General features: G+C 41.0%; 1 protein-coding gene across 1 annotated transcript; it reads left to right on the top strand.

Annotated features, from left to right (window-relative positions):
- The first annotated feature begins 6,911 nt into the window (after positions 1-6,911).
- On the top strand, positions 6,912-8,485 carry LOC130994017 (uncharacterized). Its single transcript, XM_057919054.1, has 3 exons — positions 6,912-7,119; positions 7,261-7,518; positions 7,674-8,485. Exons 1-3 carry the CDS (start codon positions 6,912-6,914, stop codon positions 8,483-8,485), a joined length of 1,278 nt encoding a protein of 425 aa, XP_057775037.1.
- The last annotated feature ends 3,140 nt before the right edge of the window (positions 8,486-11,625 follow it).

Here is an 11,625-nt window from a genome sequence, read left to right as displayed (position 1 = left end):
ACTAAGCATACTTTTCCAAGACAGAGGTAGTATACTTTTCGTGAACTCCAAATAAAATAATTATTGTATACACTTCGTGAACGGGGGTAATATATAAAAAACTTATGATAAATTCATCATGCAAAAATCAAATATGACCTTTAATGCATTTTCCAAAAATGTGATCTTTGAAACATATAAAGTTAGTATACGGTATTTTTTTATGAATGAACAAGTAAATTTAAATATTGCGTAACAATAAACTTCTACTTGAGGCCTTTGGTATAAGTATTGACACACTATCACTAAACTAACACACACTAGTAATCAATATTTTTTTACATATGTTTATGTCTCTCAATATTTGAAATTGCATATTAGGAAGAAGTAGGTCTAGGTAGACATTTATAGAATCCGTTATTATCGGTTCCAAACGAGTGAAATAACGGAAACTGAAAGCACACAAAGTTTAACGTAGTTTGAAGTAAACTCTCTTACGTCCACAAATTTGATTAGAGTGTGCTTTGGTCGGTTTCGGCCAACCGACCGAGCATTTTTTGCCTAACCGGCCAATCAACTGGCTCATAAAAAAAAAAACCGACCGACCGAACACTAAATTTCAAATCGGTCGAAAACCGAACTGGATAAATTTTGGTTTTCGATCGTCAGAACTGACCTGATCAACATCGACACCATCGACACCTTCGTCGTCCACGCTGCCGTGCACAAGGCGCTCAAGCAGATCGAGAAAGCCATCCATTTCATCGATTACTTGGCGAAGCTCCGCGACGTAGCGCATAAGATTCGGTTGATTCGCGCAAAGCTGAAGAATATTTAGGAGAACAAGAAGTTCGAATTCGAAGCCTTGTACATTGGGGGTGGATCTAACAGAGCCATCAAGAAGAAGAAGCGGTCTGGAGCGCGGCGGTTTGGAGGGCGTTTGACAGAGGCGCCGACAGACTTGGGGAAAGCCGGAGGCGGGTGGTCTGGGATATGGGTTGGGGGAGACATACTAGAGCTTGGGGATGGGGAGAGGCAGATGAGAGAGAGTGAAAGGGATAAGGTGAATATATATTGACGAGGAGTAAATCATGTGAGTGTTGGAGATCGCTACTCGTGTACACGAATGAAGAGGCGCTAGAGTAAAGCACGCGTAGGAGGTCCGCTATGCTTAAGTATCTCCCACAGCTCTGTATAGGTACAAATGCAGAAGTCAAACATCAGCATGGGCCAGAGTCAAATACGAAGGTCTTCTCTGGAAGAAGTGGTCTCCTCTGTGTGAATCACGAGTGGACGGGAAGAAGTAGTTCTGCTCGTAATCAAAGACAGCTCTGACACAGTATATTGACGATAAGAGAATCTAAAGATAAATGTTTCTGACACAACGAGTCCAGCTCTACCATCAGTTTACACACGCATTGTGTGATCTAGATAGGAAATTACTATTTTATCCTTGTACCATATACCCTATAAATAGGCTTTCTTTTGATTTGTAACTCACGTACTCAGAAAATAGAACTTATTTTTACTCTGTTTCGGCATTCTGCAATTTTCTTTATCATTTTCAGTACTTGCGCAGGTAATTCAATAGTTTAAAATAAGATCGAGATTTACGATTCAACAACTGGCGCTGTCTGTGGGAAAATAAGCTAAGGCGTGAGGTTGCGAAGGCAGTATCTAGGAATTTAGAACTCGAATAAGAGGCTCCTTGTGTTTTTTTATCATTCATTTTCGTTATTTTCATGATTAAATGTTCCGATCTACTGTTCTTATGACTAATTTCATAGAGGATGGAAATTTCATATTTAGATTCAAAGAAAAATCGTGTGTGCTCACTTATGCTTTATTTTCTTTCGGGTTATTGCTTTGGGTCGTATGCTTATAAGTTTTTTAATGTCGATTTAGGTTTTCCTACAAATGATGTTTATGAAAAATCTCGTGTAAATCTGTTGTTGATATAGGAACTTCTGTTGGTTTTAAATTTGCTGAGGCTTTTTACTTTGTATTTAAAAAAAAACCTTCACGGTAATTATTATGGGCACCGTCATGGGCCTAAGGACATAAAAATTTTCATTCAAGGTGTGGTATTGTCATGAGAATATCTCTTACGATTTCACTAGCAATCACTCAGGATTTAATTTTTCTTGATCGATACTCGCGCAGGGTGTCCCATGAATTTCGCAAATACTGGTCGGGATCTGGAGAAAGATTTTGAGAAAGAAGCACCACCTTCACTTGTCCCTAGTGAGACAATAACTGGGAATTCTATTATGACTAATCTCACTGATTCGTCGATCGTGGTTCCTCCTGGGTTTACCACACCGTTATCTAGGTTTATTAACACTAATCTCCCGATGGGATGATCTAATACCGGGTTAGCCACAACTGGTGGTGGATTAATCAATGTTATTATGACTGAGCAGATGTTGTCTTTGTTCAACTATGCTATGTTACGACATATTGCAGGGATTCCTTTCACACCCATACCACCACGAATGCTGCCGCCAGGGGGATTGCCGGTCACGTTGGAAGCTGATAACCCGGTTGTTCCTAACATTGGAGTGATCAGTGCTACACAGGGAGGAGATGTTGTTCCTCTTCTGTCATACAGAGAGCTGTTACTCATACTAGATAAAGAGAAGGAAAGGATGTTCAGACAGGTGGGTCATTTTTACCTGGGGAATATGGATCGAATCGAAGACGTGGGAGACACGACTAGCAAAACCACTCATGTGAGTCAAAAAGTAAGAAGGTAGCACTTTCAACCAAAATGGTATCTCACATGGAAGAACAAATTAAAGAGCTGGAGGCAACCATAGAGGAAAAAGATCTCTTAACTGAAAAACTTTTAAGGAACAAGAGAAAGGACAAGAAACGTGCTCGTTCCCCCTATGTGATCGATCTGATCAGGTAGGGGGGGGGCTACCATTACCATGGGCGAGAGAGTAAGGGAGCCCACATAGCTGTCATTGAAACTGGGCGAGTGTCGCGGCTGCGACCAAGTCCATTCTCTGAGGAGATCTTGTCAGATGTTCTCCCTCGCAATTACAAACCACTTTCCTTGGATTATGATTGTACGAAAGATCTGAAAGTACATATGGCACATTTTGAAAGGTTAGTTATGCTACATCAATACGCTGAAGGAATCAAATGTAGAATTTTCTCTACCACTCTCACAGGGCTGGCTCAGCAATGGTTCCAGAACTTGAAACCTCATTCCATGTTTACTTTCGAGGAATTACATAACTTATTCATGCGACAGTTTGCTAGTTCATGCAGGGCTACTAAGACAGCCATGTCTCTCATGGAACTATATCAAGAGCCAACAAAGACTCTCCGAGAGTACACGACACGATTCAATATGGCATCATTAGAGGTTCCGGAGGCCGAATCTCAACTGAGGGGATATGCGTTCGTGAGAGGGTTAAAGCCCCTTCTTCGATGCTCTCCAAATAGCACCTCCAATATCGTTCGATGACATTATGGGTCATCTACCTGGGTACATTCAATCAGAGGAAACAAATGCGGCTCGCAGGGCTGAGTATGAACGGACCAGACCAAAGAAAATTGAGAGTAAGCCAAATACAAATGACAACAAACAGTCCAGAGCACCGTTTAGAGGATTATCTCCTCGAGACATAACCGGAGGGCCACATTTGAATTCAACTTCAGATAAGTCACTCAGGATTCAGAGCAGCACATACTGTTAATAGTCTCACCGATTTTACGCCCCTGACTAAGACATGGGATGAAATTTTCCAGCTTATCAAGAATGAGCCGTGGTTTCGCGCACCCTATGGATATGTAAATGGCACACCAAAACTAGGGCCCAATGGATTGCTGTGTGTATATCATAACTCATATGGGCATCCTACTCAGTATTGTGGTCATTTAAGGAATCAGATCGAGATATTGGTGCGCAAGGGTCACTTGAATAAATTTATGCAAAGAACCCTTCATCCTCACAATGTAGAAGGAACTACCAGGGGTGAACGTGAACAGAGATCTAATGGAACGAATGATAGGCAACTTGAGGACCCCAGAGATAAGCGGGTAGTGGACATGATCACTGGTGAAGAGGGAGCCCCAACTTCTAATCGAGCTAAAAAACAGATCATCAGATATGCCAAGGCTAGGTACTCTCCTCGTCAGGTAATGTTAGTAGCTGGGGGGTATGAAGAGCCCACTATCATTTTCGGACCGGTGAATGACAGGACCCTCTTGCATCTGCATAGTGATGCCCTAATCTTCTCGGTAGATGTGGCTAATTGTATCATTCATGGAATATTTGTAGACTTGGGGAGTGCAGTGAATATCATCTATTGGGAATGTTTGGTTGCGATGAACATAGATGCTGATACCAAACCTTCTGGAGCTCCTTCGTATGGTTTTACGGATGAGTCGATTACACCGTTGGGATCAGTGGAATTACCCATGACATGGGACAGCCCTGGAGCCTGAAAGACCAGAATGCTTCGATTTTTTATGGTGAATTTACCTAAACCCAACTATAATATCATTGTGGGACGACCGACATTGAATACCTTCAGAGCCGTCATTTCAATGCACCATTTCAAGATGAAGTTTCCAATTGAAGGAGGTGGCATGGGGGAAGTTGATGGAAACCAAATACTGTCAAAAGAGTGTCACGTCCGATGTCTAAAGCAGCAAGACAAGATCAAGCGTATTGGAATAAATGAGGGGGATTTCTCGAGAAAAAGGGCCAAAAGTGGAACCGTGCCGGGAACTTCAATAGAGATGGAAGAAGTGACTGAATCTCATCGCAGTCCCGAGAAGTAGCCCATGATAGTCACGGAGGACCATTGCATGATAATAGAGTTATTTCTGGGTAAGACAAGGTTCACTACGTACCAAAGTGGGCACAGATATGCCAGCAGAGCTTGATGAGTTTAACATCAACACCTAAACTAAAAGCGATAAAATGAATAAACAACACAAAAATTTACGTGGTTCGATCACGAGGATCTACATCCACGGGCGGGCATTCGAGTGTTTTTCACTATACTTGGAGAATTTACATTTTACAATGTGAGCTAAGAGTAAAAATGAAAAGAGCCCCCTAATTTAATGAACAAACTTCTATTTATATGCACTAAGGTGAACCTAAGGTTCTTAGGCCCATTAGCACAAGTAGTTGGGCCTAAGCCTCTATTACAGTGATCTTTGTCTTTGGGTTGAATAAACAGCACTGGGAGCTAAAGCTAAATACCTACATTGGAAGCCAAAGTTAGCGCAGTACCAAATATGCGAAATAATAATAATAACATTAAATACTAATAATAATTAAAGAGATATTCTAGCACTGTTAAGCACAACGCTGGTGCACAATTTAGTCCTCATCAGAGCTGAAATAGGCAGTAATAGAATGCCTATGAAGGAACGCAGATGTCTTCGCGTTCAGCACGGCAGACCTAAAAGGAATCGACAGATCCTTAGCAGAACATCGACTCCACCATCAAATAACAGATACAAGGGCTCTTGAAAGCAGGTCATTTGTAGGGATGGCAATGGATCCGAGACCCGGTCCAGATCCGCGGATCCAGACCCTTTTTTTCGAATTTGGACCTTGCAAAATTTGGACCCTATGGATCCGGATCGGATCTGGACCACTCTCTAAAAAATCGGATCCGGATCTGGAGTAGTTGATGTAAAACCCAGATCCGGTCCAGATCCGGTCCAAATCCGATTCTGGACCCGGTTATATTAAATATATAATATTTTTATTTTTTATTTTTATCTAACCCTAAAACATAAACTCCTACTTTAATATTCAATTTCAGATTTCAAAAATCAAAACCCTAGTTCTTCCCAATCCCACCTGCGCCGCACCACCAACCGCTCATCTACCCCCACCCGCGCCGCTCACCTAACTTTCGGCCGTCCACCACCTGCCTCCCCCACCCGAAATCCCCTCAAGTCCAGACGCAAGGCAGCGCGCCAACGCCAACGCCAATCGCCGCTCCATCTCCGTCCACCTCCGTCTCCATCCACCTCCGGTCTCTGTTCACCCGAAATTGGTGGTCTCGGACAGAGGAGGCTCTGATCAGACAGAGGAGGCGCTGCAGATGAGGTTCTCACTCGAAATCGGCAGGCCCCTCCCCCATCCGCCGCTCCTTTCACGCCGACCACCCCTCATCTCCGGCCGCTGCTTATCCCCACCCGCCGCTCCTCTCCAGCCGCTGCTCAACCTAGGGAAAAATGTGACTGATTTCTACCTTCTTGCATTCTATATATATTTATTCGATTTCGATTTTTGAATGATGAAGAAATTAGTTTATTACAGATTTTTGCATGATGTTGTGTTTGTACATATTTTTGCAGAAAATTAGTTGTAAATTCACATGTTGTTGCTCCACATATTATTACACATATTGTTGTAATTAGTTTATTACAGAAATTAGTTGTAAATTCACATGTTGTGTTTATACAGATTTTTGCATGATGTTGTGTTTATACATTGGTTTATCAGATGTTGTGTTTATATCAGATTTTATGCATGTTCTTGTTTAGTTTTAAATGGATTATGGTGTTCTTATTTATTTTGGATTATTTAGTTTTAAATGGATTATGGTGTATTTTGTGTTTTTGAATGATTGTTGAAACTTTAGACAATTGTTATGATTTTTATTTTAATGTTTAATTAGATTGGAATTTATTTTAAAAAATAATAATATGGATCCGGGTCTGGACCCGAGATCCTGTGGATCTTATGGATCTGGGTCTGGATCCCATTTTTTTGAATCCAATGGATCTGGACCGGATCTGGGTCTAAGTAAAAAAACATGGATCTGGATCTGGACCAAGCAGGATCCGGTCCAGATCCGGCCCATTGCCATCCCTAGTCATTTGGTTGAGGTGCAGTACCCCATGTGGCTTTCTAACGCGGTGATGGTAGAAAAGAAGAAAAAAAAATGTGGCGTATGCGCGTGGACTATCGGGATTTGAATAATGCTTGTCCGAAAGACTGTTATCCGCTTCCGATGATAGACCAACTCGTAGATTCTACAACTGGGTGTGAGTTACTCTCGATGATGGATGTGTTTCAGGGGTATCATCAGATCAAGATGCACCTAGAGGACATAACTAAGACTGCCTTCGCTGTCTGTAGCGGGGTTTTCGGTTGGTCTAGTATGCCTTTTGGGCTTAAAAATGCAGGATCCACCTACCAGAGGATGATGGATACTATTTTTCAACATCAGATAGAGAGAAATATGTCTGCTTATGTTGATGATATACTAGTATGAAGCCTTCATGTGGCAGCTCATCCGGGAGATTTAGAGGAGATATTTTCAGTTATTAGGCAAAACCGTTTGATGCTCAATCCGACTAAATGCTCTTTCGGAGTAAAGACAAGCACATTCTTGGGATATAAGGTGATAACCCAAGGGATAGAAGCCAACCAGAGCAAAGTACAGGCGATCCTCGAAATGACTGCGCCACGAAACATCAAAGAAGTACAAAAGCTTAACGGGCGAATTACAGCGCTAGCTCGGTTCATATCACAGTCTGCAGAAAAAAGTTTGTCTTTATTTAAAATTTTGAGGAAGGGTACTCGGTTCCAATGGACCAAAGTATGCCAACAAGCGTTCGCAGATCTAAAGAAGTACTTAGCAGATATGTCGGTTCTTACAAAGCCTACTCCTGGAGAACCTTTGTACCTATATATTGCCTAGGAAAACACTCCCTGGGAACAGTCCTAATAAAAGAAGAGAATGGCAAGCAAAATCCTTCAAGGAGCAGAGTTAAATTATACAAAGATGGAGAGAGCATCACTGGCAATCATGGTCACAGTTCGGAAACTAAGACCTTATTTATTTCTCACAAGGTTATCATAAGGACAGCCCTGCCATTTGGACATACTTTACGGCGTCCAGATCCATTAGGAAGAATGGTGATTTGGGCTATTGAGTTGGACAAGTATGACGTAGATTTTGAACCCAGAACGGCTATCAAGGCTCAAGCCCTAGCCAATTTCATTCAAGAAACAACTCGGTCTAGAGAAGTGCAACTTCGGGAGGCTTGGGTCGATGGATCCTTCACAAAAGAGGGTTGTGGTGTCAGCATACACATTATTACTCCAACCGGGGAAGTGCTTCAAGTCGCTGTCAAATATGCCCAACGCTTGTCTAACAACGAGGCTGAATACGAAGCTATGGTAAAAGCTTTGAAAATCTTGCTTGAGTTAGGGGCAGACAGGGCCCATGTCAAATCGGACTCTCAACTGGTGGCGCAACAATTTCTAGGGACATATGAAACTAGAGATGATAGGCTGCAGGCCTATTACACCGGAGTAAAGGGGATAATGAATCAGTTTCAGGAGGTTATCATCACGCAGATCCCGCGAGAGCAGAATAACACAACAGATTTGTTGGCACGAATGGCCAGTGCAGTTGAAGGTACGTGGACTGATAAGGTCATACTATTGCATGAAGGAGGGAACAGTGGGGATTATCATGTGCTCACCATCGAAAATCGAGAAGATTGACGCACACCCATCTTGCACTTTCTCAAAACAGGTGAAAGGTTAAATCCAGCAGTATCACACGAGCTTTATACCATCGATATTATCTTATCAATGACCAGTTATACAAGAGGTCTTTTACACATCCACTGTTGAAATGTTTGTCACCAAGGAAGCACAATATGCTTTAGAAGAGGTACACCAGGGTTGTTGCGGGAACCATGCTGGGTTCAAGGATCTCATGCGGAAAATTGTCAAAGCTGGATTATATTGGCTGGAGATGGGAGAAGACGTGAAGAAATTTGTGAAAAAGTGTCCCACTTGTCAAAAGCATGAACCCAAGATTCACATTCCAGGGGAGACGATGGGCGCTATGTATGCCACTTGCCCGTTTGATAAGTGGGGAATCGATATTGTAGGAAAGTTACCTACAGCACCAGGAGGGAAATGTTACTTAATCGTCGCAGTCGATTACTTTTCTAAGTGGGCCGTAGCAAAGATTGATGATTGCGCAATAGAGCGTTTCTTATGGAAAAATATCTGCCTCAGATATGGGTCCCCGAGGGTCCTCGTCTCTGATAACGGGCTGCAATTCACTAGTCGACGTATTGAGGACTTTGTCTAAGGATGGACATTGTGCAAAGATTTGTTTCTGTAGCTCATCCGCAAGCTAATGGGCAAGTAGAATTGACTAATAAGACAATCTGTGATGGATTGAAGAAAAAGCTAGAGAAAAGCAAATGAAGATGGGATCTACGATCTCTTCCACTTTGGCCATGCTCTTCCACATCGTCAAATGATCATCCCATACGCGTCTACGCCGATTGAATATGTTGTGTGTTTGTTTCCCCATTTTTGTTGTTTTTTTTATCAGTCCTTCATTTGAGGCCCTGATTTCAATTAATTGCTGAGAAATCCGCGTTCAATTGTGATTGTGCTGCTAACTCGTTTGCAATGAGGAGGTGGTGTTATTGATAATAATGAACTGGTGATTGTTTGAAATTTCAGCTGGAATTTTGAAATATTGAAGGTTCAAAAGCCCTTTATGAATTTTTATTTCATTTTTTACTTTAAGATAAAATTAGAGGATTTGAATTTTGAAGCAATTTGGCCATTTTGTTATGGGTTCAATCAACTATATCAAGTTGGTGTTTGTTTAATTTCTGTTTGGTTGTCTTTTAATTTTGTTTCGATTTATTAAGATAGGCAAAATTAATAATGTGAAAAAATAATTAATTTAATTAATAAATTAAAATAAAAAATAAAAAATTCAGATTAATTAATTTCAATATTGCCCTTAAAATTGATTTAAAATCAATAATTATACATATCACCACTTATCCCCAAAATTAAAAATATGCATAAACCACTAAACATTAGCTCCTTAGATCTCGTGCTAAAAAGAAACGTTTCATCTTCGCTAGGACGAAGGGAGTACTATATTGTCTTATATATAAAAATACTTGGGGTACTATTATACTCCATTCGTCCCTGAAATAAGTTCATCTTTGGAGACGGCACGGATTTTAAGGAAAAGTTGTAAAGTATATTGATAGTGGAGAAAAATGTGTTATAATAAGCATTGAGAGTGGTGAAAAGGTGAAAATTGTTATAATTAGTATTGGGAGTGGCGATAAAGTGAAAAGTAAAAATAAATAAAGTATTAATAGTGGTGGGGTAGTTGTCCAAAAATGGAAAGAAAGAAAGAGGAACTTATTTGGGGGACGTCCCAAAAAGGAAAAAGATGAACTTATTTCAGGGACGTAAGGAGTACTATTTAAGGAAGCGGTACTACTATATTCTAACTATATATGTATTAATATATTTTTGTTTTTTAGCTATCATTAACCTTTTATCAATTTTTATTGTGTTAACACTCCTAAATAACCAATTTACTTAGGAAAAGGTTAATTACAACCATAAAAATAGAAATATATTAATTCAAATATTTTTTTGTGTGATTAGACTATTTTATCCTTACTAAAATTGTACTACTATCAATACCTCCAAATAATATTAAAAAATAAAAATAGAATTAAAATGTATCCCACCCGGCCACCCCCTCCCCTCCCCTTATTTTCTTCTCCCATCGGCCGACACTCACCCGCTAACCCCACGCCACCCCCACCCCCAACCCCAACCCCAACCCCAACCCCAACCTTTCCATTTTCCTTTTCTCACCAATTCAATCACCCTCCGCTTCCCCCACCTTTCCTTTTGTTACCAATTCAGCCACCTCCCACCACCACCACCTTTCTCTTTCCTTTTCTCACCAATTATCTAGATAGTATCGGCTCTCTACAGCCGAGAAATGGAAAGATAGAGAGTGAGGCAAAGAGAGAGACGGACGGGAGTCGCCACCACCGGAAAATCAGAGTGGTGGCGTGATTTGGGGGCTAGGGTTAAGGCGGACCACTTGTCCGAGATACAGAAAGCGGTGGCGGCTAAAATAGAGGAATGTGAGGTGTCAGTGGCGGTCTGTAGGTGGGGAGCTCCGTCGTAGACTTAGAGGGAGGCGGCGACGCCTTTGCTGTCGTCAAGAAAGAAGACGGAGGCGGTGGTTCTCGCCGCTGCTTCGCCGCCTGATGCGAGTGTGTGTGTCGAGTCATGGGTTTGTCTGTGTTGACTGGAGGAAGGAGACGATGTGAATGAGTTGAAGTTTTTTTGTTTTTTTTAAAGAATGCTCCCTCCGTTCGCCAAAAGTGAACCACTTTGGCTAGGCACAAGATTTAATAAAAATTGTGATGATTTTGATGTAGTGGAGAAAAGGTCCCACCACTTTATGAGATGTGTGGTTGAAATTGAATTTGGGGTGATTTTTTTTGTAAATAAATGGCTCGTTTGGTTTTCAGTAAAGGATTATGTAGGATAATTTATAACCAGAATATTTAGCGTGAATAATGACAGATTATTAATACTGAGTTGTTGTTTGCTATCATGGCTAAATACAGAATATCCTGGTTTAAGTTAATCCTAGAGGGAGGTGGTATTATTAATCCTAAGAAATCTGGATTAATAATATTGGGTTGTGGGATTAAATCGGGTCATCCGTATTATTACTAAATAATACTACCGAACACTAGACTGATCTGTACTAAATTAGCTAATACAGTGTATTAGCCAATATCAAACACGCTCAAAGAGTGTTTGTAAGGATAAAAGAT

This window comes from Salvia miltiorrhiza, chromosome 7, assembly GCF_028751815.1.
Source record: "Salvia miltiorrhiza cultivar Shanhuang (shh) chromosome 7, IMPLAD_Smil_shh, whole genome shotgun sequence".
Classification (NCBI taxonomy): domain Eukaryota; kingdom Viridiplantae; phylum Streptophyta; class Magnoliopsida; order Lamiales; family Lamiaceae; genus Salvia; species Salvia miltiorrhiza.
The sequence above is the reverse complement of the archived record's forward strand: the minus strand, read 5'-3'. Positions and strand labels throughout refer to the sequence as shown.

Excerpts from the sequence above, each read along its gene's own strand:
- LOC130994017 (XM_057919054.1), top strand. The coding sequence starts at position 6,912 with ATGTGGCGTATGCGCGTGGACTATCGGGATTTGAATAATGCTTGTCCG. Across the intron at positions 7,120-7,260 it reads TGTCTGTAGCGGGGTTTTCG|CTCATCCGGGAGATTTAGAG; the intron begins GTTGGTCTAGTA and ends TTCATGTGGCAG. Across the intron at positions 7,519-7,673 it reads ATCACAGTCTGCAGAAAAAA|GAAAACACTCCCTGGGAACA; the intron begins GTTTGTCTTTAT and ends TATATTGCCTAG.